The following is a 27,024-nucleotide window of genomic DNA, read 5'->3' as shown; positions in this document are numbered from 1 at the left end:
AATTATTTTGCATAGATAATAGCAAATATTTGGATGCATAATCTCCATAATCAGATAATCTGATGTTCCCAAGTTACATAGATACACAAGATATGATAGCTTAGAAGTCAGAGAAGTAGCTCTGTTTGTCTAAATTCCATAGCATTTACAGATGGTTATGGTCATTTCTGATAGCTTGAATTCTTGTTACATGATACACAGAATACCAAATTAGACCTTAATCCAGATGTTCATTAATTTCACAGGCATTAAAGTATTTATGGGGCACAGATGTCTTGGGCATTATAATGGTAGGCTTTACTTTCTTTCTTTTCTTTTTGTTTGAGACAGAGTCTTGCTCTGTCACCCAGACTGCAGTGCAGTGGTGCAGTCATAGCTCACCATAAACTCGGACTTGTGGGCTCAAGTCTCAGTCTCAGTCTCCAGGCATGTGTTACCACACTAAACTTATTTTTTTCCCTTAATTTTTGTAGAGATGGGGTCTTAGCATGTTGCCCAGGCTGGTCTTGAACTCCTGGCCTCAAGCAAATCTCCCAACTTGGCCTCCCAAAGTGGTGAGATTACATGTGCGAACCACCATGCCTGGCCTGTTATTTTCTATCTTGAGAAAAAAACTTTTACCTTATTGCAGAGCTGAAGCTGATGATTCACAATTGACGTTGCTGGATTAATGTACCTTTGTTGGTCTGACACATTCCCAACCGTTGCAGTGCTTTTCCTTCTAGGAGGCTGGGAGCGTGTGCATGGGAGCCATTGTCTACCCCCACCTATCATTAGAACCCGGGGTGATAAACCACATGTGCAGGGTCAGCAGAATGATGGGCAAACAGCAGATTCAACAGCAGATGTTGGGGGTTCCACCTTGGAGATTAGGGTTCAAGGTCACAGCTCTCCTTCCCGGAAGGATTGAGAATGCTCAGTAAGGCCTATAACCAAGAGGAACCTTAGTAGGGGAAGGAAGGGAAATAAGAGGCTTCGGCCTAAGAGAAGAAAGAGGTCACAGCTGGACTTGAAGTCATAGAAAATAGAGCAGGGCTCAGGGATTGAGGCATTGAAGTCCAAAGAGTGAGGCTTGGTTGTTGACACTGAGCCAGGAGATCCCAAGGGCAGGATTGGTTCTAGAGTCACGGCCAGACTGAACTAAGAGTGGAGGCCACATGGCTCCCGTTTCAAAGGGCAACACGCAAAGGAAACCAAATTCATCATTACACAGTTGAGTTCAAATCAGTTGCGTTTTTTGTTATACTTTTCTCCTGATCTATCACGTGTTCCCATTTTCTACACATGCACTGTCATTCTCTCAGTTGGCCAAGGGCTGTGTGGTTATTCAAAATATGTACAGAATGTTTATCTCCATGTAGTGAAATGAGCACTTTGGAATAGGAATCGGAGGCCTGACTTCTGCTCTCACATTCTGCCACTAACCAGCTGAGTGACTCTGTACTGTTTATTCAACTTTTCAGGGAGGGCCTCCTTTAGTTTTTAAATCTGCAACACGAGGGCTTGACCTAAATGATCTCTAAGGATCTCGTAAGTTTGAAAATTTTGTAATTCTATGGGTATCTATTGAGGTGGCCTTTGAGCTTCTGCAGACAGATGGTCAAACTGAAACTCTACAGTCCCTTTTTCCTTTTCTCCTTTTCTTTTTTTTTCCTATCTTTCTTTCGGTTTTTTTTTTTTTTTTTTTTTTTTTTGAGACAGGGTCTCACTGTCACCCAAGCTGGAGCGCAGTGGTGCGATCTCTGCTTACTGCAACCTCCACCTCCTGGGCTCAAGCAATTCTCGTGCCTCAGCCTCCCGAGTAGCTGGGATTACAGGCATGTGCCACCATGCCTAGCTAGTTTTGTATTTTTAGTAGAGTTGGGGTTTCGCCATGTTGCCCAGGCTGGTCTCGAACTCCTGAACTCAACTGATACGCCTGCCTTGGCCTCCCAAAGTGCTGGGATTACAGGCATGAGCCACCACACCTGGCCTACAGTCCCCTTTTCATTCTTGCTGGGTGGACACAAGTGTGTGGCTGCAAGGGGCTTAGATGAGATTTTTGGAGTCCAGTGGCCCACCATGGGCAGAACAGTGGGGGCACTCTTCTCTGGATGCAGGCAATAATGGTGCCTTACTTACAGAGAAGGCAGAAACGACAATAAAAGCAACTTAAAGTCAGTTAGCTTTTTATTATCACTATTTGCCGGCAACTCTCAACAATGTTGGTGATAAAATACTCCTTCCCCAAAGACATTTTGTTGGTGAAATTCTAAATCATTGCTACATTTACAGTTGTTTTGATAATTTATATGTAAGCTTCAGATTAGTATACATTTAATATTTAATCTTTAATAAGAAACATTTTATTCTACCTAGACATTGCCAGCCCCTGACAAATGTAATGTCTGCTTTACCATTTGTTTTGAGAAAAAGCTCATCATGGTTCAAAATCTTGGCTGGGCAGAGTGGCTCACACCTATAATTGCAGCACTTTGGGAGTCCTAGGTGGGAGGGTTGCTTGAGGCCAGGAGTTCGAGACCAGCCTGGGCAACATAGCAAGACCCCCATCTTTAAAAAAAATTAGCTCAGCATGGTCTCACATATGTGTAGGCCTAGCTTCTCAGGAGGCTGAGGCAGGAGGATCACTTGAGCCCAGGAGTTCAAGGCTGCAGTGAGCTAGGATCATGCCATTGCACTCCAGCCTGGGAGACAGAGTGAGATTCTATTTCTAACGTTAAACACAAAATATTTTGTGTGCACTTTCAGCACATTTTGTGTCCCCAGTCTCCGTGAAACTACATATTTCTGTGTTTAAACAGTAGAATCAAAATGAATAGTGACAACATATGACTGCAAAGTAAAGAAACAGCCTTGAATGGCTTCAGTTCTGCTGTTTTGTGTGACCACTTGGAGACTGTGAGACAGTGTGAACTATAGGCAGTAATATTTTTGTTTTCTAAGGGCAAATTTCAGCTCACATGTGAACTTTTTTGCTGAATTTGAATAATATCTTTGGAGCTGAAATATATTCCTTTTTAATGTTTTAAAACTAAAGAATCAAAAAATGATTTTTACATGACTTTTACTGAAAACAATATTGACATATGAGGAGGGGAGGATTAAAAAGTGATCTTCTCTAGAGTTATCTAAAAGTTGTCAGGGCTAGGCATGGTGGCTCACTCCTGTAATCCCAGCACTTTGGGAGGCCAAGGCAGGCGGATCACCTGAGGTCAGGACTTTGAGACCAGCCTGGCCAACATGCTGAGACCCGGTCTCCATATCTCTACTAAAAATACAAAAATGAGGTGGGTGTGGCAGTGGGCACCTGTGATTTCAGCTACTCAGGATGCTGAGGCAAGAGAATCGCTTGAACCTGGGAGGTGGAGGTTGCAGTGAGCTGAGATTACGCCACTGCCCTCCAGCCTGGGCAATAGAGTGAGAATCTGTCTCAAAAAAAAAAAAAAAAAAAAGTTATTGGCCTCAAATATTCCGAATATGCCATTACTACAGTGCATTTCTCTCTCCTTACGTTTGTGCAGTTACTGGCCAACACCTTCCCAAGAACAAGCGTCCGAAAGAACCAGGAGAGAATCGAATCAAACCTACCAACAAGAAGGTGAAGCCCAAAATTCCTAAAATAAAGGACAGGGTCTCAGCCGATTCAACACCAAAGACGCAGTCTATCATGATGCAAGTGCTGGATAAAGGTCGCTTCCAGAAACCCGCTGCTACCCTGAGTCTGCTGGCGGGGCAAACTGTAGAGCTTCGATGTAAAGGGAGTAGAATTGGATGGAGCTACCCTGCGTATCTGGACAGCTTTAAGGACTCTCGCCTCAGGTAAGCATTTTTTTAAAACTGTGTAGGGTTGAGGATTTGTGATAGTTAACAAAATTCCTTCTTAACTATTATTACACATTGTTTCTGACATGTTCCATTTTACCCTAACAGATCATAAAAATAGAAGCTCGAAGAGCAAAATTCATAGGTTTTATTTCTTTACCCAGTCAATAAAAACAATTGCAGGCCGGGCGCGGTGGCTCACGCCTGTAATCCCAGCACTTTGGTAGGCCGAGGTGGGCGGATCACGAGGTCAGGAGATCGAGACTATCCTGGCTAACAGGGTGAAACCCCGTCTCTACTAAAAATACAGAAAATTAGCTGGGCATGGTGGCGGGCGCCTGTAGTCCCAGCTACTCGGGAGGCTGAGGCAGGAGAATGGCGTGAACCCGGGAGGCAGAGCTTGCACTGAGCCAAGATCGCGCCACTGCACTCCAGCCTGGGTGACAGAGAGCGAGACTCCATCTAAAAAAAAAAAAAAAAAAAAAAAAATTGCGAATCCTACCAACATTTGTTGAAAGAGTGAAATTTTATAGGAAACCATGTGACAAAACCATATGACAATTTTGTATGAAAATGTATGATGAGTGAAATTTTATAGGAAACCAGAATGTTATAGAAAACTATTATGCATAGAGATGGATGTTTAAAAATTCATATTGTGTGGCCAGGTGCAGTGGCTCATGCCTGTAATCCCAGCCCTTTGGGAGGCCAAACCAGGCAGATCACTTGAGTCCAGGAGCTGGAGACTAGCCTAGGCAACATGGTAAAACCCCATCTCTCCAAGCAATATAAATTAGCCAGATGTGGTAGCATGCACCTGTAATTCCAGCTACTCAGGAGGCTGGGGCAGGAGAGTAGCTTGAACTCGGGAGGCAGAGGTTACAGTGAGCCAAGATCACACCACCACACTCCAGCCTGGGTGACAGAGTGAGACTCCGTCTCAAAAAAATAAAAAAAAAAAATACTGTGAAAGTTATATTTTTTTTTTTTTTTTTTTTTTTTTTTTTTTTTTTTTTTTTTTTTTTTTTTTTATGGACTCTGTTTTTTTTTTTTTTTTTTTTTTTGTTTAATGTCATTTGTTATGTATGTTGTTTTTTTAAGTAATCATAATGAAAACTGAAATGACCTAACAGGAGATTGCTGTGAGCAGCTTGACCAGATAGCAACTTGAACTACTTTTCAACTGCTTCTGATTATTATTATTATTTTATTTTTATTTTTTTATTTTTTTGAGATGGAGTCTCTCTCTGTCCCCAGGCTGGAGTGCAGTCGTGCGATCTTTGCTCACTGGAAGCTCCGCCTTCCGGGTTCACACCATTCTGCTGCCTCAGCCTCCCAAATAGCTGGGACTACAGGCACCTGCCACCATGCCTGGCTAATTTTTTGCATTTTTAGTAGAGACAGGGTTTCACCATGTTAGCCAGGATGGTCTCAGTCTCCTGACCTCATGATCCGCCTGCCTTGGCCTCCCAAAGTGCTGGGATTACAGGCGTGAGCCACTGCGCCCAGCTGCTTCTGATTATTTTTATGTTCACAAATCTATGACTTATATTCAGAGGCCTCAACTGCTAAGACGGCCAATGATTTCTCATTTTTGAGTGAGTATCTTCAGGAGGCTAGGCTTCTAGACCACGAAGAGTGGTTACGATGGTGACAGCGGCAAGTGTGAGAAGCAAGAAAGAAACAAGTGCTTCCTGGGGTGCTGGGAGGAACCTGAGCACGGGTTCTTGGTCGGGGGATGTGTATGGGGTTAGAGTCCTGTGCACCTTGGTGAAGTCTCCTAAACTCTGCCAGGTCTCAGTTTCCTTATGTGTAGAATGAAGGGTAGGGGATGACATGATTTCTAGGATTCTTTCTGACCGTATTTCTGTATATGATGGAGAAATAGGATGGATTTACAATGGAGAAATACCAGATGTTGTCTGAGATAACAAGAATGAGACAAAGAAAGGCTGTAGGCAGCCTGGGCATGGTGGCTGACGCCTGTAATCCCAGCACTTTGGAAGGCCAAGGCGGGCGGATTGTCATGAGGTCAAGAGATGGATACCATCCTAGCCAACGTTGTGAAACCCCGTCTCTACTAAAAATATAAAAATTAGCTGGGCATGGTGCATGCCTGTAGTCCCAGCTACTCGGGAGGCTGAGGCAGGAGAATTGCTTGAACCTGGGAGGCAGAGGTTGCAGTGAGCCAAGATCACGCCACTGCACTCCAGCCTGGCAACATAGCGGTACTCTGTCTCAAAAAAAAAAAAGCAAGAAAGAAAGGCTGCAGAGGGCAGGTATCTCAGACTCTGCACGTTCATAACAGATTTATGTTTCTACACAAACTGTGTTTCTGCAGAAATTCATCTCCCTCAAGGATATCCTTATCCACTTGGTTACCCAACCAGAAGACTGGGCAGCATCCATGCCTCTCCTCCCTCTCCCCCACACTCTCCACATCCGGTTGGTCACCACGTTAAGCCAGTTCAGCCTTCATTTTAACATTTCAAAATTCTATGAGTTTGGTGCAAAAGCAATAGCAGTTCTTGCCATGAAAAGTAATGATGAAAAACCACTATTGCTTTTGCGCCAACATAATATATGACTCAATTCCCTCTTTATAGCAATGGAGCCTTCTTCCAGGAATGGGAGTCTGTCCATTTGCATTCCCGGAGTCACTGTCCCCTGTCTGAGCTGCTATTCTCTCCCATCTCTGATACTGCGGTGACCACACCAGGGCTAGGGCTTCTCACTGCTGCTGGAACAACACTTAAAAGTCAGAGTTCAGCATGTGGCTCCCCTGCTCACCACTCGATGGGTGCCCTTGGGGATAAAGTCCTACATCCTCACATGGCAGCGAGGCCCTCCCTGACTTCTGCTGTCCTCTGGAGTCACCACTCATCTTGATCAGTCACTCTGCTTTTGCTGCCCTGGGCTCCTGTGAGATTCTCAAAAGCACCAGGCTCCCGGGGCCTTCAACCTTGCTGTTTCATAGCCAGGAGCACTCTCGGGCCCCTCAGCACCGGGCTACCGTCAGGCATCACTTTCTCCGGGAAACCCATGGCAGGCCTCCCCAGCTATGTGTTCCCACAGCACTTGCTGTTTCCTCTTCCCAGCTCTCTTTACACTGAAAACTACTTTTATTTTCTGTCACCATCTTTGTTTTTCACTGAGACTTAGCTGAGTGGTTGGCCTTTCGCTTTCTCTATTTAATGCTTGACTAACAAGCCTCCCTGATACGTTTGTCCTTCTTAAACACACATACACATGCACACACACACACACACACACACTCTCACCTACACACACGCCTTGGAGAGTAAATAAAAATACTTGTATAAGTGATATTAAACTGTCTACTTATCTCTCTTATCCTCTTGTATTAAGACATCTTTCACATTTTTATTCTGACTCTATCCTCTAGCATCGTGGATCTAACAGGATAGAGTCCTTCTTAAGGCTGAGTGGGCTGAATGGGGATTGGAGAGGGAGAAAGTGAATCCATTCTTCCTGTTTCCCTTTCCACACTTGAAGTGTGTGTGTGTAAGAGAGAACATATGGATATTCTACTTGGAAGAAATCTGGAAAGGCTTACCGCTATATATATTTATGTGTGGTAAAAAACACATAACACAGATTTACCCTCTTAATGATTTTGAAGGCCAAGTATGGTGGCTCACACCTGTAATCCCAGCACTTTGAGAGGCCAAGGTGGGCAGATCAGAAGTGAGACTGTTTCAAAAAAAAAAAAAAAAAAAGCTGGGCGCAGTGGCTCATGCCCGTAATCCCAGCACTTTGGGAGGCTGAGGCAGGCGGATCACCTGAGCTCAGGAGTTCGAGACCAGCCTGACCAACACAGCGAAACCCAGTCTCTACTAAAAATACAAAATTAGCTGAGCATGGTACATGCCTGTAATCCCAGCTAGGGAGGCTGAGGCAGGAGAATCGCTTGAACCTGGGAGGTGGAGGTTGCGGTGAGCCGAGATTTTGCCTTTGCACTCCAGCCTGGGCAACAAGAGTGAAACTCCATCTCAAAAAAAAAAAAGAAAAAAGAATTTGGAAGTGTACAGTATTGTTAACTATAGGCACATGCTTGTACAATAGACCTCTAGGCCGTTTTCATCTTGCATGGCCGAAACTATGCGCCCACTGAACTCCTTTCCTAGCATTCTTTCCTGGCAATCACCTTGCTACTGGCTGTTTCTATGAGTTTGACAACTCTCGGTACCCCATATAAATGGAACATGCAACATATTTGTTTTTTTTTTACTGACTTATTTACCACAGCATGGCATCCTCAAAGTTCTTTGATTTTGCAGCATATGATGTGGTTTCCTTTTTGTTTAAGGCTGAGGAATATTATATTGTATGTATATATTACATTTTATTTTTGAGATGGAGTCTTGCTCTGTCACCCAGGCTGGAGTGCAGTGGTGCGATCTCAGCTCACCGCAACCTCCGCCTCCCAGGTTCAAGTGACTCTCCTGCCTCAGCCTCCGGCGTAGCTGGGATTACAGGCACGCGCCGCCATGCCTGGCTAATTTTTGTATTTTTAGTAGAGATCGGGTTTCACCATGTTGACCAGGGTGGTCTCGAACTCCTGACGTCAGGCGATCTGCCCACGTCGGCCTCCCAAAGTGCTGGGATTACAGGCGTGAGCCGCTGTGCCCGGCCTAGACTACATTTTTGTAATTCATCGTCCAGCGATAGACATTTAGGCTTCTTCCACCTTCTGGCTGTTGTGAATACTGCCATGAACATGGATGTGCACATATTTCTTTGAGATTCTGCTTTTAATTCTTTTGGATGTATACCCAGAAGTGGGATTTACCATGAACATTTTTTTTTTTTTTTCCTGATGGGCATCCTGATGTTGGTTTTACTGTTTGCGTTTTGAATACACAAGCCGGGTCAGGAGCAGTGAGATTTGCTAGCACTCAGGGCTCTAAGGGTCTTGGGCCAGCTCTGGATGGAGGGACAGCCCCACATGCCCAGAGCAAGGCCCCCCATTAAGGGACTGCAGCCACCTCCAGGAGCTCCTCCCTCCACCCACTTGCTCCCAAATGCCAGAGGGAGCCTCCTCATCCTCCCTCCCTGCCCATCATCCCCTCAACCATCAGGCTGGTGTTCAAAGCCTTTCCAAGTTCCACCTCACTTTTCCCGCTCCCAAAGGTGCCCAGGCTCTGGGCAGGCCCAGCTCATATCCCTGATGGTGGCACATTCTCTGGAGGACTCTCCTGTTCTCGGGTAGGGGCTGTGCCCCACCTAGGTAGCTGCCCCATTTTGGATCCTGTAGGATCTCTAAAACCCAGCTCTGGCCCCAACTTTCTGTCTGGCCTGGAGGTTTCTCAGCCTCTTGAGAGCTCTCCTGGGCCCTGGTCTGGGCAGAACCTGGACCTAAACAAACAAGAGCCAGGGCAGCCAGAGTCTCTGCGTGTCTGGGCCCAGGGCTTGACCTCAGAGCTCACCTGTCCAACAGGAGAGGAGTGTGCCTCCACCTTCCCTAATGCCCGCCCCTTTTTTAGGGTCTCAGAGCCTCTAGCCCTGTGGTGGGGCGGGGGTGCTGGGTGCCCCAGGTAGAGCTGAGGTCATGGGGCTGTTGAGGAGTTGGTGTCCACCTGGAGTCTGTCCAGTGAGTTTAGGTCAATAGGTGTGCAGTCTGTCCTTCAAGGCTGAGCCACCTCCCAACAGCCCGTACAACTAGAGGGGCCGTTTGAGGGAGGGGCAGGCCAGCCCAGTGGGTGGTCAGCCCAAGGTGAACCCACCCGCCACGGCCAGGGTTTCTCAGGTTGAGCTTCCAGTGGGTGAACCTGGGAGTCCTCAACCTTATTGGCAGATGGGGCCCGTTGACAAGAGGAGGTGGGTGGGGCCTCCACAGACCCCGCCCTGTGGTGTCACACAGCTGGCAGCCAATGGGAAGCAACCAGCCAGGAAGCCCCAGAGTTACCCTTGCTGGGTATCCTTGCTGGGGGACCCGGGCTATCCCAGTTTGTGAGAGGTAGCTGGAGGCAGTTAGGAGCCCATATTGAATTTAAGGCCGTCCACTGAGCCCCGTGTGACTCTGAGCAGGCTGGGGGTGTCCATGTCCTCTCTGGACCTCAGTTCTTGTAAAATGGCCCGTTGGCCAGATCGGCTGCTGGGCTGCTTAGAGGTGCATGGGCTGCACGTGACTCCGTGGGAAGAAGCCAACGCGCCCGCAGGACCGGCCCCGCCTCCAGTACCACACACATTTTAAACGACTTTATTCACCAAAGTCAGATTCATACGCTTTTTATAAAAAAACAGAATTGATATAATTTAAATTATTCTGAACATTTAGTCTTTGACTTACTGCACAAAGCATGTTAAGCTTAGAGGATTCCATGCTTGAAATTTTAGTATTTTCTAAGAGTATTTTCAAATATATCTAAATTATATATTAAAATACATTCGAAAACATTTTAAAGACTTAAAGTGAGCATTAACCTGAAGAGAAATATTCAGCATCTGAAAAATTTTGACTCTTTAAATAGTGTTCATTCGAAGCACAACAAGAGTCTTAGAAGAAAGTAATGACAGATGTGGGCTTCCAAAAACTTATGAAACAATGTGAAAAAAATGTGAAAAACATCTAGTCATAGCTATATCAACCACAGATGTGCTATTTGCCCTCAAGGGGGCACGATTTATTTCACACCAGAGATTCAAGAAACGGACTCGTGACATCGTTCCCAGAACGTGGTGCCTTTGGATAGAGAAGTATTCATTCTGTGTTTTCTTTTTTCCGTAGAATGAGTTCTTTCCAGGGCTATGACAGTGTTGGGTTTGGAAGCTCTCCAGGTGTTCATCCAACAAAGCCTTGTAGTTTTTTTGTTTTTTGTTTTTGTTGTTGTTTTTGGCAAAGTCTTGCTCTGGCACGATCTCAGCTCACTGCAACCTCCGCCTCCCATGTTCTAGCAATTCTAGTGCCTCAGCCTCCCGAGAAGCTGATAGTACAGGTATCTGCTGCCACACCTGGCTAATTTTTGTATTTTTAGTAGAGACTGGCTTTCACTATGTTGGCCAGGCTGGTCTCGACCTCTTGGCCTCAAGTGATTCGTCCACCTTGGCCTCTCAAAGTCCTGAGATTACAGGCGTGAGCCTCCTTGCCCAGCAAGCCTTGTAGTTTTAACCAATATTGTTGGCTTTCTGGAAGCGTGACCACATTTATCCAAATGTAATCTTCTGACTGCTTCATCTTTTCCTATTAAATTGTGAAATGTTATTGACACTCACCTACAAAAGCAGGCCAACAGAGAGAGCAATTAAGAAGAAGCAAGAGGTCTAATGAACTTTAGAGCTCTAGGAAGTAAGATGCCCAAGTAGAGAAAAATGCAATATACATTTGTTTTTCCCAAAGTGGTGGGAATGTCATAGTTGCCTATTAAATGCTTGAATGAATTAATGTATCTGGCTTTATTCATCAATGATTTTGGTCAGTAATTAAAACACAATATCAAGAAAAGACCATTCATGGCACCCAAATATACTTTGGCATCTCTCTAGGATTGGAGGATGCAGACATCCATCTCTTCTTACTGATTTTTCACAGTGGTGTTTTAGCAAGGATACTGCCTCAGTTTCTGAGCCTGTAAAACAAGATATTCTCTAAGGACCCACTCAACTATGAATTTGGAGTTTGGGAAATTGTTTAAAGCAATATTTCATTAAGTTAATGTGTTGTAACCTGCAGTAATTTCATCTGGATTTTTATGTAGATCTACTTGTGATTTTGATGACAATATGGTATTCCATCAGTGTAACATAGCATTGTCTTCTTACCTAGTTCCCAGCTTGTGGCTGTTTGAGTTTTTACTATCATAAATAGTGCAATTATAAACATTATTATATGAATAATTTGCTCTCATGGCTCATATGTGTAACACAGAGAAAGCATTCAATTTACTCAATAAGGATAAATGTATTATTCTATATGTTTCCTGCAATGAGAATAAAGACAAAGAATGTTATGGAACAGAGAAGCCAGAGGCTGAGGCACAGCTAGACTTGAATCTTCCCTTTATCACTAACCAGCAAAGTGGTGTGTGATCAGTAATTTCCCTAGAATGCAGTTTCCTGATCGGGAATGTGAATATATTATTGCTTATTTGTTTAATTGATTACTTCTTTATAATCTGGGATCTGTGTCCTTCTTCCCTCCCGAAAGAATAAACCCCTTGAGGGCAAATAACACATCTGTGGTTTATCATCAGATTCCTGGCATCTAGAACAATGTCTGACACATACCAGAGCTCGGAAAGTATGTTTTGGCTTCCCCAGGGGTTTAGGCCGCATGTCAAAAGTCAGTTCCTAGTCATTCATTCATTCATTCAGTATTTAAAGATAATTACTGAGTACTGATGTGTGCACTGCATGTATTGGGAGATGGGTCTGCTAGGCAAAGAACAAAGTATTAATGTATTTCATATCTATGGTGCTGTGTCACCTGGATTCATCCCCATTGTCTCAGAGCCTGATATAGTTTGGCTGTTTCCTCTCCAAAATCTCATCTTGAATAATAGCTCCTGTAATTCCCACATGTTGTGGGAGGGGCCCAGTGGGAGATAATTGAATCATGAGGCGGTTCCCCCATACTGTTCTCATGGTAGGTAATAAGTCTCACGAGATCACATGGTTTTCTAAGAGGAAACCCCTTTCTCTTGGTGCTCATTCTCTCTCTTGCCGGCTGCCATGTAAGACATCCCTTGCTCTTCCACCAGGATTGTGAGGCCTCCCCAGCCATGTGGAACTGTAAGTACATTAAACCTCTTTCCTTTAACATTACCCAGTCTCAGGTATGTCCTTATTAGCAATGTGAGAACAGACTAATACAGAACCTATTGTTACTTGACCTCATAGACCCATTAGTCCATTGACTCTCCCTTCTCCCTCTTTATCCACATTGCCCCTTTATGTCTTTACTTCTCTCTCTTTTTAAAAATTTTATTTTTCCATAAGTTATTGAGGTACAGGTGGCATTTGGTTACATAAGTTCTTTAGTGGTGAGCGGTGAGATCCTGGTGCACCCGTCATCACCCGAGCAGTATACACTGCACCATATTTGCATATTTGTAATCTTTTATCCCTCGCCCCCACAAACTCTTCCCCCCAAGTCCCTAAAGTCCATTGTATCATTCTTAAGCCTTTGCATCCTCACAGCTTAGCTCCCACATATTAGTGAGAACACATGATGTTTGGTTTTCCATTCCTGAGTTACATTACTTAGAATAATAGTCTCCAATTCTGGGCTCTGTCGTTTCTACTGAACTCTTGAATATGTCCTAAGTTCCTTTGCTCTCTGTTCTTCCTTCATTTCCACTTGGAAACTTGCAACCCTAAATGACCCTGTTCGTCTACTTTATCTTGTCTGCACATGGACTCTGAGCACTGCTGGAAGGAGCCGTACAGCTGGCCACATGGCCGTGGCTGCCAGTAGATGTGGCCACCTCACTTTTGCCTGACAAAACTCAATACATTTCTCTAGAAAGGTCGCTTTTTCTCTCTTCTTAAACCTCTGATCTCCATCTCTCTGACTTTCAGCTAATGAAGTTATCCCCTAACTTATTAAGAAATTGGCGCTCTAATCGCCTTAACTTTCTCTGATCATATGTCCTGCTTCCCTGCCCTACCAGTGACAGGGGAAGAAGGATGAAGATTTTCCCTCCTAAGGCCAAAGCACTATCTGTGTCCTGGATCTCATGTCTACCTACTTTCTCAGGAACTTCAACACATCACTTATTGCATCTTCATTCTGGATCGTCACTATCTCCTTGAAAAGGATTTATGGGTCCTTTTCATCAATATTCACCAAATTAAGAAATTCTGCCTTGACCCCCATGCACCCTGCAGCCATCTTCCTCTGTCATAACCTTCACACTCAGTTCCCTGGGAGGAGTCTCCATCCTCATTGTATTCACTTTTTTTCTTTTTCCTATTCACTCTTCAATAACTCTACCTGACTCCTGGCCCCATTACTCCACATGCATTTTATCACCAAGGTCAACAAAGGCACTATATCCACAGTTCGCTTTTCCATGCCTTGGGATTTCCTGCACCAACTCCATTTGGCTGAATAAAGCATCGTGTCTTCACTTCCGCAGTCCTGTGTCCTTCTGGTTGTCTATTTCACAGCCCTTCCGGAGCCCTCTTCACCAGCTCTGAATCCTCCACTCCTCTAGACATTGAATGTTGGTTCTGTACACTCCTCTCCACATGCTGGCGAATGCCCTCAATTTGTCCTATATTATGCTACATGTTTCTTCTGAGCTCCAGACTGAGCTACCTGGCTGCCTGCACACAATATCTGCTTGGATCTTTCATAAGCTTTTATTTAAGCTGAACCATCTATCCCAGCAACAGGGGAGGCCAAGATGGGAGGATCACTTGAAGCCAGGACTTTGAGACCAGCCTGGGCAACATAGCAAGACCCCCATCTCTAAAAAAAATTGTTTTAAATTACAGGTGTCGGGGTACGTGCCTGTAGTTGCAGCTACTCAGGATGCTGAGGTGAGAAGATCACTTGGGCGCAGGAGTTTTGAGGCCGTAGTGAACTATGATCCATGACTGCACTCCAGCCTGGGCAACAGAGCAAGACCCCATCTCTTAAAAAAAAAAAAAAAAAAAAAAAAAAAACTAAAAATTAGCCAGGCATAGTGGTGCACCTCTGTAGTCCCAGCTACTTGGGAGGCTGAGATGGTAAGATAGTTTCGGCCCAGGAGCTCAAGACTGCAGTGAGCTATGATTGTGCCACTGCTCTCCAGCCTGGGAGACAGAGCAAGGCCCATCTCTAAAGAAATAATAAACAAACTGAGCTCATAATCTTTCTCCACACCTGGTCATCCTCCTGTGTCCTTCAGTTCAGAGAATGGCACTAATTCCATCCAGTTGCTCTTGACCAGAGGCCTGGGAATCACTGGAATACCACTTTCCTTATTCACTCCCGCATCCAACCAATGATGCTACTATCTAAGTATTTCTTGAATTGTCCCACTTCTTCCTAGCACAACAGCAGTGACTGTAGTCTCTAACCTTACAGGGTGTCTGTTTATTCCCTGATGTTTTCCTCACACCCAGCACAGTCTCCAGCATGCCACAGGTCCTCCATGTGTATTTCCATGAATGAATGGTGCCAGAGACACTGAGCCTGCAGGGGATCTAAAGTCAGGCCCCTGAGATCATGTGACCCGAGACTCTGGGAACAAGCTCAAAGAACTTTAGACCTGAAAGCCACCTTCTGATTGTTTACCTTACATCTCTGTTTTTTGTTTTGTTTTTTTTCTCTTTCCAAATTTTAGGTTGAGCATGTATATGTGCATGTTTGTTACATGGGTGAATTGCATGTCACGAGGGTTTGTTGTACAGATTATTTCATTATCCAGGTAATAAGCTTAGTACCCGATAGCTACTCAGTCCTTACCCTCTTCCCACCCTCGACCTTCAAGTGGGCACCTGTGTCTATTGTTCCCATCTTTGTGTCCAGGTGTACTCAATGGTTAGCTCTCCTTTAAAAGTTGAGAGCATGTGGTATTTGGTTTTCAGTTCCTTTGTTGGTTTACTTAGGATAATGGCCTCCAGCTGCATCCACGTTGCTGCAAAGGACATGATTTCGTTCTGTTTTATGGTTGTGTAGTATTCCACGGTGTGTATGTACCACATTTTCTTTATCCGGTCTACTATTGATGGGCATCTAGGTTGATTCCGTGTCTTTGCTATTGTGACTAGTACTGCATGAACGTATGAATTCTTGTGCCTTTGTGGTAGAACAATCTATATTCCTTTGGATATATACTCGGTAATGGGATTGCTGGCTCACATGGTAGCTCTAAGTTTTTTGAGAAATATCCAAACTGCTTTGCACAGTGGCTGAACGAATCCACATTCCCACCTGCAGTGTGTAAACATTCCCTTTCCTCCACAATCTTGATGGCGTCTGTTATTTTTGGCTTTGGTTAATAGCCGTTGTGACTGGTGTGAGAGGGTATCTCATTGTGGTTTTGGTTTGGATTTCTTTAGTGATGTTGGGTATTTTTTCATATGCATATTGGCCATGTGTATGTCTTCGAGGAAGCCCCACTTTTTGACAGGTAAGGGAACTGAGAGTCATAGAGGCGATGTGGCTGGTCCAGAGGGACAAGCTGGCAAGTGGCTGCATGGGTCCCAGAACTCGGGCGCCCTAGTTCCTGAGGCAGAGCGGCTGCCCCACTTCAGAGCTCTGTGGTATGTCTGTTGGGATAAATTTAGATCACAGTACACTCTCGGTCTAATGGAGGTAGCTTCAGGCAAGAGAGATTAATCATCAACTGTTTTTTAAAGCTATAGACTAAACTAATCTGATTTCTACAGATTCAAAACAGAAATGAAAAGCATATACTAACCCAGAATAAGGCATCGATTTTTCTTGGTGGAATAGCTTTGTGTGGAAACTGGTCGAAATTCCACATTGATTTAGGGTAGCTCTTTGGACGCCAAAGTGTAAAAACGTGACAGTGGGCTATTTGGAAAGGAGAGCTCTGTCGGAAGAGTGTTACTGAGGGATGCTCTTGGAGTTCTGGTCTCCTGCTATGCGATGCTTGTTTCCTTTGCCTTGCAAAACCCTGTCATGAGAAGGTCCACTAGATGGCAGGTTTCAGCTGTGCTACAACTGTCTTCCTATAACCAGTAAATGAAGAAACATTCCAAATGAGAACTGAGTGGATACAATACCTGCACACTTATACCTACGGTCCTTTCAGCCCTTTAGACTACACAGTGGTCACAGTTTCAAGTTGTATTTTAAACAGTATAGCATTCATTTTACAAACAAATTTTATTTTATTTTTATTTGTTTATTGTTGGAGACAGAGTCTTGTCTCTTGCCCAGCCTGGAGTGCAGTGGCACGATCTCAGCTCCCTGCAACCTCTGCCTCCTGGGTTCAGGCGACTCTCATGCCTCAGCCTCTCAAGTAGCTGGGATTACAGGCATGCGCCACCAAGACTGGCTAATTTTTTTGTGTTTGTAGTAGAGACGGGCTTTTGCCATGTTTGCCAAGCTTGTCTTGAATTTCTGACCTCAGGTGATCCACCCACCACCTGGGCCCCCCTAAGTGCTGGGATTAGAAGCATGAGCCACCGCGCCCAGCCCAACAAACACATTTTTTAAAAAGGGAGTAGACATTTGTAAGTGTATGTACCCACACAGGGACAAACTCATTCATGCGCCTGTGCTCTGCTGGGTCTTTCAGGAGCAATGGCCCCCTTGAACAGTGTAGTTGATCCCTTCGAGGCTAATAGAAACATGCTGATGACTGTATTTTCAGGTGCTGAAATTGATTCAGGTTTTACCTCCAGACTCAGTCCATCCCAGATCCCATAAACATCTCTTCTCTTTGAGATGGGAAACAGCAAAGGTAGTGTTTCTGACAACAATAATTATCATTTATCAAATGCTCTGTTTCTTGACTCCTGTGCGCTGATCCTTTCTTGCAACGGTTTTGTTATCAGCATCTACTGTGTTTATGGTCCCTGCTAGGCAGATTCTGGAGATAAGATGGTGAGCAAAATAGATAAAATCTCTATATCCCATAGATCTTTTAATCTTATGGAAGGCAATTAAATAAGCAATTATAATAAAATATTAAAATCTGTTAGCAAGTGCTTTGCTAACAGAAGTATGGTGTCAAGGAGGAGGAAACTCAAGCTCATATTTGAAAGTTCCCTGGGTAAGGAAGGGCGTAGAAGGATACAAGGAAATTCCAGAAAGAGAGAAGTGTTTAAAGGAAGTACCTAGAAGTGGGAAAGAATATAGAACTTGGAGCATGGAGGGCAGGTGGGTAAGATGGGGTGGTCAGAGGCGAGGGAGTGGAAAGGAGGTTAGGAGGAGAGATGCTGATGGGAGGTGAGACAGACCATGGAGGGCCTTGTTGACCACATAAAGAAATTTAGAGTAAAATTTAGGGCAATTATGAGTCGAGGATTTAAAGCCTTTCTAAATATGTATACATAGAAAATGCATGGCTGGGCGGGGTGGCTCACGCCTGTAATTCCAGCACTTTGGGAGGCTCAGGCAGGTGGATCACTTGAGCTCAGGAGTTTGAGACCAGCTTGGGCAATATGGCAAGACCCCATCTCTACGAAAAAAAATACAAAAATTAGCAGAGCATGGTGGCGTGTGCCTATAGTTCTAGCTACCTGGGAGGCTGAGGTGGGAGGATTGTTTGAGCCTGGGAGGTGGAGGCTGCAGTGAGCTGCGATCATGCCACTGTGCTCCAGCTTGGGCAACACAGTGAGACTCTGTCTCAGAAAGAATGAAAGAAGGGAGAGAGAGGGAGAGGGAAGGAAGGAGGGAGAGAGACAGAAAGAAAATGCAGAGTAATATAAACCACAGTGTGAGGGTTAGCACTCCTCATTGCCTTCAGAAGAAAGACAATGTCTCTTCCTGTGTCAGTTGCCTGCATTCTTCCCCCCCGTGCCCCGTACCCATTTCATTCAAACTGGGGTCTTTAGATGTGTTCTTGGACATCATGCTTCTTTGCAATAATTTTTTTAATTTTTGCTTTCATTTTGTTTATAATATTTAAAAATTTGTATAAGAATATTCTGGATTATCTGAATAACCCCTGCTGGGAGATCAACATGACCCATTTCCATCTTCTCTGCACACATTTTGTTTCTTGAATCTCATCATAACACACTTCCAGGGTGTAGAGCTAGAGCATTCTTGGCACCGCGCTGAGCCAGGGAAGAAAATGAGAAGAAACTGAGAATAAGTGGGTCTGCACGAAGGCTTATATATAACCAATCAATGCTGGTAGGAACAAGGACATTTTGGAGATTTCAGCTATGTTGTCAGCAACATCACAGCAGTAAAAACAAGATAGGCTGATGTGGTAATAAGCCCTGGTCCTGCTCCCTAGGAAATAAGAGTCCAGGCATTGTCTTTCAGGATGTTTCTCTGGTATCTGGTCGGATGTTAGCATTTTTTCAGTCAAGAACTGGGAGTTGGGAGGAGTGCGTGGGGCACAGGAGATCTCTTTGATGGCCGGCTCCTCTGAAAACAATAAATAGCTTTTAGAGAGAAGGGAGGGCATCGGGCTTTTCATTTGGACACGGTTGGCAACTGCCTAGTCCACCCACAGACAACACAAAGGGAGGGTGGGCCGATGGAGCAGAGAGTGGGCTCCCAGCCAGGCTCATCATATCATCCAGCATCTGGAGGGAGAGTCTAGAAGACATTTTAAAAGAAAAAGAGAAATATCTCAAGTGGTTATCAGCAGAAGAATCCCACCACTGAGAAAGAATCTGCACAGACTTTGGTAAATGTTGCGGACAGTACTCTGGTGTTATGCTGAGGAAGGTATTTTTTTTTTTTCAAATAATTTATATTTTTGGAAAAAACACAGAACATACAATTTACCACATTAACCATTTTTAAGTAGATAGTTCGGTACACTTAAGTGCATTCATATCATTATGTGGGTGTCTTTTATATTCACACTCACTTTCCTCCAAAGCTCGTTTTATTTTATTTTCTGAGCAGAACAAATGAAGATGAGGAGGCTCTTACTTTGCCTTCATTCTTATCTGGAGCATGGGTCCAACTGGGGCCTAATTTGCAGTGGCCAATCAAAAGGAAACGCCACCCCCACACTCTAATACTTGTCCTCAAATGGTCTTCCACCCCAGAAATGACACATACATGACCTAACCAATGCTGAAGGTAGAGCGTTCTCTTTCCAGACTCACTGGCACCAGCTCCAGGCCCTCCCATATTTCCCCAGAGATGGGTGGGTGGAGGCAGCAGGATACAAGACTTCCCCCAGTGTACTCAGTGTTCTGAGAACGTTCAGGTTGCAGAAAAACACAGCTATGTTCCGTTCAGGACATGGGTAGGGGGCAGGTAATAATAGAACGAGGCTCATTGTGCTGTTCTCAGGATAGAATGAGGTCATGCGTGTAAAGCTCTTGGCACGCATAGTAAGCCACCTAAATATCGGTGAGCTATTTCTGTTCACCACACTTTACCCAAAGGAGGTAAATCATAAGAAACAGCCAGTTTTTCATATTTTTTTTTTTTTTGAGATGGAGTCTTGCTCTGTCACCCAGGCTGGAGTGCAGTGACGCAATCTGGGCTCACTGCAACCTCCACCTCCCAGGTTCAAGCAATTCATCTGCCTCAGGCTCCTGAGTAGCTGGGATTACAGGTGCATGCCACCATGCCCTGCTAATTTTTGTATTTTCATTGGAAATGGGGTTTCGCCATGTTGGCCAGGCTGGTCTCAAACTCCTGACGTCAGGTGATCCACCTGCCTTGGCCTGGGAGTTTCATTTTAAGAAACGTTTTAGCCGTGTGTCTGAATCCCTTACAAACTCTTTGTGTCCATAGCACTGTGGAGGGCTCACTGATGCTCATACTAATGGTCCCAAGTTTCTCTAGATCACCCATTGCTCGTCGATCTAGTCATTAGGGTGGGGGAAATTGGTTGAAGCACATTCTATAGTTTTGGGGAAAACGTCTTCTGCTAACTCTTATTTAAAAATAATGTTTCTACCTACACTGAATATGTATTTTAAAAAAGCAAAAAAAAGTTTCTTTCAACAAAACATTTCATTTCTTGAGCATTTCTGGTAAGTCTAGGATTGATTATCCCAGATGTGTTGCACAGAATTAAAATATAGTAAGAAAATGACAATACAGTCAAGCTAGTGCATCAAACCAAAGACACACAAACTATGTTAGATGATAATTTGGGGGCATCTTGCAAGATGAAGCATTGCTTATGGTACCAGTGATTGCATGTATTTTATGAGTGAAATCTTGCTTTAACAAATATGTATACATGTGGGTGACGTCTGGGATTTAATGCTCAAAAGTGAACACTGGTGTGTTAGTAGCATGATTTTTGACCAAAAATTTGAATATGTAAAATGTAAATAAAACAGTTTTGAAAGGTATGTCAAAGGAGGGAGCAAGAAAAGAGGAATAAAGGATAAGATGTAAAATGGGAAATTTTATGTCCACTAGTCTATAATTGTATAGAATGCTACATTTATAGAAAAGCAAGATGAAGATGTCAGAGGTTTGCCTCCAGTGTCCGGGCTTGGGTCCCTTGGCAGCTCCGTCCCACCCACACAGCTGGCTGCAGGTGGGCAGCTGCTAAGTTGCTGCCCTGGGGAGTCTGTCCAGAACCTTCTCTTGTCACTTCCCGTCCTGCATTCCCAACGTGTCCACTCTGTCCTGGGACCTCAGGGGCCTGTCTCCTGCCTCGCTTGGTGCCTTCCTGCCCAAAGACTTTGCTTGGATTGCCTTTGGGAGTTCATCCTGATTTGCCCCTGGTCTCTGCCTTTCAGATCACATCCTACTGTCCAAAGCACTCCTCTCTCCCCATCCCCCTGCCTAGAACCCAGGTGAGATCTGGTGTCTCACTTACATTGGAGCAGAGGTCAGAAAGCACCAGCTCACCCTTCTCTGTAACGGCACTGTTCTTTGTGAACTTGACTTCATAGCTGGGAAAAGCTAGGGGGTTGGGGGCCCTGTGAGTCAACCAACACTGATACAAGTGAATCAATGTTAAACGTGCCCTCATGAGTTTATTTACCCAGGTGGCTTGTGCAGTGGCACAATATATCATATCACCTGGTTGGCGTCCTGGGGAAAGAGGCAGAGGGAGGCAGTGTCCCGTACAAGAGCCAGAGGGGTGACCAGAGCGAGTGTGTCATAGCCTTCAGTTAAGTGTTGGTCCGCTGAGGAGAGTGCACACTAAATAGCATTAACGTTTGCTTAATGTATATATAAAGACAGTCTACTAAGTCAGAATGCATAGGATGGGGGGAAAGAAAACAAATAGTTCCAACGACAAGCAGCTTAAGAACTAGTGAAATAAAAGACAAACCAGATACAAGGACAGAGCAACAGAAGACTGCATGTGGTCAAGTGTGAGTGTGGAGCGGCTGACAGGAAGGAGAGAAGGCAGCTGAGAGTAGGCGTTGGTGAGGCAGATGGAATCACTGAGTGATGACCTAATTGTAGACCAGGCCTTGAAGATAAGATAGAGACTTGTGCAAAGCAGAGCCAAGGAGGGGCCAGGCACCGCAGCTCACGCCTGTAATCCCAGCACTTTGGCAGGCCGAGGCAGGAGGATCACTTGAGCCCGGGAGTTTGAGACCAGCCTGAGCAAAATACTGAGACCCCATCTCTTAAAACAAAAACAAACAAAAAATTTTAGCTGGATATAGTGGTACACCGTCTGCGGTCCTGGCTACTTCGGAGGCTGGGGTGGGTGGTTGAGGCTGCAGTGAGCCATGTTCACAGCGCTGCACTCCAGCCTGGGTGACAGAGCAAGACTCTGTCTCAAAAAAAAATTACCTGGGTGTGGTAGCATGCACCTGTAATCCCAGCTACTCAGGAGGCTGAGGCAGGAGAATCACTTGAACCTGGGAGCTGGAGGTTGCAGTGAGCCAAGATCATGCTACTGCACTCCAGCCTGGGTGACAGAGTGTGACTCTGTACAAAAAAAATAAGAGCCAAAGAGAACAGTATCAAACCTCCTCCAAAAGATTGTGATATGCAGCCAGCTTGGAGAACCACTGATGTGGCTTGAACCCTGCATTTTACAAAGTGACTAGATTAGAGCCACAAGGCGTGAGAGACTTGCTCATGTTGCACAGCTTTTAGTAAAGTAAACTCAAAGCAAGCCATATTCCCAAGATCGCTGTAGTCTCTACACCAGGAAAACAGTTTGTTTATTTAGGTTTCTGATGTTATTCAGAAGATTTACCATCAAAGTGGCATTATTATGAGCGATTACCTTGAAAACGTTGGCAGGAGGGAGATTTGGTGGATTTTCCCGCAGTGAATTCATTGTGCTGGGTGCGAATGGGCCCAGGCCCCATGGCTGTTGCATTCACTATTCTGACTTGGCCATAATACACTCACTGTGCCTGCACGCCTGCCCATTAGTAATTCACAGCTTGTTCTCCTAGCAAGGGTGGCAGAGGCTTGCTCCTTTGTCCTCTGTCCTCACTCATCTTCCAGGGCCTATTCTTCCCAAGTGTGTGGCTGTGAGCATTCAGCTGAGCAGAGCTGGGGCATCTTTTTCTCGTATTACCCACAGAGAAGTGCTGATGAGCTTCTGCTACAAGGTAGATTAGAATTGCCAGATTTATAGTAAGGGTTGGGCATCCCTAATCCATAAATCAAGAATCCGAAATGCTACAAAATCTGAAACTTTTTGAGCACTATGACATTCAAAGGACAGGTTCAGATTTCAGATTTTCAAATTAGGGAAGCTTAACTAGTAAGTATGATGCAGATACTCCAAAATCTGAGAAAAATCTGAAATCCAAACCCCTCTGCTTCCAAGCATTTTGGATAAGGCATCCTCAACCTGTAATGTGAGTAACCCATATACATCTGAATTATATGGTCACAAAGTTTGAAAGATGACCTTGTTGTCAAAATTACATGCGAAGGGCCAGGCGCGGTGGCTCACGCCTGTAATCCGAGCACTTTGGGAGGCTGAGGTGGCAGGATCCCTTGAGCTCGGGAGTTCAAGAGCAGCCTGGCCAATATGGTGAAACCCTGTCACTACTAAACACACAAAAATTAGCCGGGCGTGGTGGCGCGTGCCTGTAGTCCCAGCTATTCAGGAGGCTGAGGCAGGAGGGTCCCTTGAACCCAGGAGGCACAGGTTGCAGTGAGCCAAGATCACGCCACTGCACTCCAGCCTGGGGGACAATGAGACTCCGTCTCAAAAAAAATTACACGAGAGTGATGATTTCATTGTTATTTCTTTGCATTTCTCTACATGGTGAGTGCCTATCTGGAAAGTTATCGTCTGTAAATTTCCTCCAAGTCACTCATTTGGTTAGGACTGACTTATGTATTTAAAACAGTCAACTCATGTTTCTTTTCCAGTGCGCAGTGGGAAGCATGCCAGGCTCTCTTTTCTCAGGAGTCCTCAGGGATTTCATTCCCAGCTCTCCCTCTAGCTGGCCTTGTAACCTTGGATGAGTCACTTCATCTCTGTAAAGTGAAACATCCAACCAGATGATCTTTAAGGTCCCTCCCAGTTCTGAAATTACTCTTGGCACTTGTACTTAACTCACATTGGATAAAAAAGGGGGGCAAAAAGTAAGGATTCTTAGACAAGTTATTCAACCGACTTTCACTCACTGAATTCTGTTCTATTCTGTACACCATCACCTTTAACTGTAGTTCAAGGTCACACAGCCAGTAAGTGGTGGAGGCAGGATTTGAACCAAGGAAAGCTGACTCCTGAGTGAGTGCTCTTAACCGCTGTTTTACAAAGGCCACTGGACATGGTCGGCCTCCTTGGGAATAGGACTCTGAAGGGTAACCACGTTTTGGTCAGATAGAAGAAGAGAGCCCTTCAGAGGGAAAGAGATGGGTGGAGGGCTCAGAGGCGGAAATGAGCCGACGTGTCTGGGTTTGATGAGCTAGATGGCTAAAGATGCAAGGTTACTTGGCTTAAGGGCTGAGAGAGCAAAGGAGCTGGTATACCAGGCAGAGGTGGTAACGTGCAATTCTGTGTGCAATGGGAGAAGCTAATATTTAGAACTGGAGGTAATGATAAAATGGTTTTCAGGAAAGTATATCTGATACTTAATGTGCAATTCTGTGTGCAATGAGAGAAGCTAATATTTAGAACTGGAGGTAATGATAAAATGGTTTTCAGGAAAGTATATCTGATACTTGATGAAAGGCATCTGAAGGGGATGGGGGAGACATTTCTCCAGAAAGACTGATTTGTCAGCTGACAGAGTAGAAATGAGAGGGTCAATGGTGATAGCAGCCTGGGTGACAGGTGGAGTTGCAGCTCCGTGAAAAGAACTAGAGATGCTGAGAGTGGGAACCAAGTAAGAAGAAAGGCTTGCTAAGATCTGGGAGCCTGGGTTAAACTCCAGGGGAGGTGGCACAGCCTCGGCAGGTCCACACAGGCAGGGGAGCAGAATACTCAAGAAACAGCCACACTGCACTCCAAGTGGTGTATTAGACTGTAATTGGCAGTGTTTCCATTAATTAGAACAAAATAATACACAGCAGTTTTAGGCCTCTAAAGGAATTCTTGGTGGCCCTGCCTGTTGGAAATTCACATTTTAAAAAGGCAACACTTTGTAGAACTAACCTCCAGGTATTTGAATACACAGGAGCCATTGCGCTTACGCATTTATGCAGTATCTGTTTCGCACTTTATAAGTAGTTTTACTGTTTTGCTTTTATTATACTTTTTCTTTTCTTTTCTCCCTTCTCTCTTCCCTCTTCCTTCTTCCTTCTCCTCTCTCCTCTCTTTTCTTTTTCTGAGACAGTGTCTCACTCTGTTGCCCAGGCCGTAGTGCAGTGGCATGATCTCCGCTCACTGCAACCTCTGCCTCCCGGGTTCAAGCTATTCTCCTGCCTCAGCCTTCCAAGTAGCTGGGACTACAAGCACCTGCCACCACACCTGGGTAATTTTTGCATTTTTAGTAGATACATGGTTTCACCATATTGGCCAGGCTGGTCTCAAACTCCTGACCTCAGGTAATCCACCTACCTCGGCCTCCCAAAGTGCGGGGATTACAGACGTGAGCCACCGCACCCAGCCCAGTTTTTCTTTTCTTACTGTAAAATAACATGTACTCATTTGATTTAGAAACTTAAAAATTATAAATAAGCAAAAAGAAGACAGATCACTGAAAATCCCAAGATACATGGTTAACACAGTAGTGTTCAATCTTCTAGTTTTGTATTTAGTATACAAAAGGTATCAAAATCGGCAAACTCTTTAGTGACTTTTCCCCTAATCTGTTGTGAATATTTTTTATGTGTAAAGTTATCAAAATATTCAAACTCTTTTATGATTAACTTTTCCCCTAATGTGAATATTTTTATGTGTAAAATTATCAAAATATTCAAACTCTTTCATGATTAACTTTGCACCTAATCTACCGTGAATATTTTTTGTGAGTTACGGCTGTAATACTGTAGTAGGTTTAGCTAAATCTCTTGGGTCTCTCCATCTCTTAGATCATGCCCCATTTTTTATGATCACTGTCATTGCTGCAGCTAACATCTAGGTAGCAAGCATCTCTTCCTCTGGGTGGAATTGTTGGGCGTATTTTAAGGCCTTTATTCCAGGTGGTTTGAGGGGATTTTCTCTTGGGCGGATCGCTGGTGTGTCAGGTATGGTTCTGGTTTGTGGTGTCAAAGGGATATCCACTTCTCATTTTCTCAGAGTCTAGGGAATATCTGAAGGAGGAAAAGGAGCTTTTCCTTTATAAAGGACCTGGATGTGCTGGACAGAGGGTCAAAAAGAGTGATGACCCCAGCAGGTGGCAGAGGGGAAATGAAAAGAGAAGGGGGAGTTTGCAGTGTGGCAGGCAGAGTCCAGGCCATGCCACGAAAAGGACCTGAGGGAGTGAGAGTGATGCCGGCAGGGCTGGAGGGACGTAGCATGTGCAGTCTCCTGTGAAGTACTGGAGAAGCGCTTAGGGTGACTTCTTCAATAATCCAGAGGAGGCCAGGCGCAGTGGCTCATGGCTGTAATCCCAGCACTTGGGAGGCCGAAGCAGGTGGATTGCTCGAGCCCAGGAGTTCGAGGCCAGCCTGGGCAATGTAGGAAGCCCCTGTTTCTACAGAAAAATGCTAAAATTAGCCAGGCGTGGTAGTGTGTGCCTGTAGTCCAAGCTACTTGGGAGGCTGAGGTGGGAGGATGGTGTGAACCCCACGGGGGTCGCACCACTGCCCTCCAGCCTGGGTAACAGAGTGAGACCCCGTCTCAAAACAGAAAAGCTACCTTAAAAATAATAATAATACTACAGAGGAATCTGGCATAAGTGATTGCAGTAGAGAGACCTGAGCCACGTTTCACAATGTAACTGGTTGTTGAGATGGAAATACTGTATCACATTGCAAGGATTTTGAATCGTTCCTTGGATAGTATGCAAATGTGGAGATAGGTGATAGATAGATAGATAGTAGATGGACAACAGAAAGATTGACAGATGATAGATCAGTAGATGATAGGCTGACAAATGCTAGATTGATAATAGATTGATAGATGATAGACGAATAGAGCTATTCCAGCCTAATTGCTGATACAAGAACTATATTCACTGTGAAGTCCTTTAGTTTGCATATTTGTTTCATGGAGATCGTCATGCATATTTCTTCTTTCTTTTTTAAAGAAACATAAACAGTGATAGTTTCAATATGTTTTACCCAGCTGT

The 27,024-nt window shown here is 44.7% G+C and overlaps 1 protein-coding gene across 1 annotated transcript in view; it reads left to right on the top strand.

The window, feature by feature from the left end:
* The window catches only part of PDGFRL (platelet derived growth factor receptor like), a 72,662-nt gene that overhangs the window by 11,008 nt on the left and 34,630 nt on the right, over positions 1 to 27,024 (top strand). Inside the window, exon 3 of the mRNA XM_003256712.2 lies at positions 3,522 to 3,819. Within this exon, the coding sequence (XP_003256760.2) occupies positions 3,522 to 3,819 (298 nt within the window). The remainder of the gene's footprint in view (positions 1 to 3,521; positions 3,820 to 27,024) is intronic.

Source organism: Nomascus leucogenys, chromosome 4 (assembly GCF_006542625.1).
Source record: "Nomascus leucogenys isolate Asia chromosome 4, Asia_NLE_v1, whole genome shotgun sequence".
Lineage (NCBI taxonomy): Eukaryota > Metazoa > Chordata > Mammalia > Primates > Hylobatidae > Nomascus > Nomascus leucogenys.
This window is presented reverse-complemented; position numbering and strand designations above follow the sequence as displayed.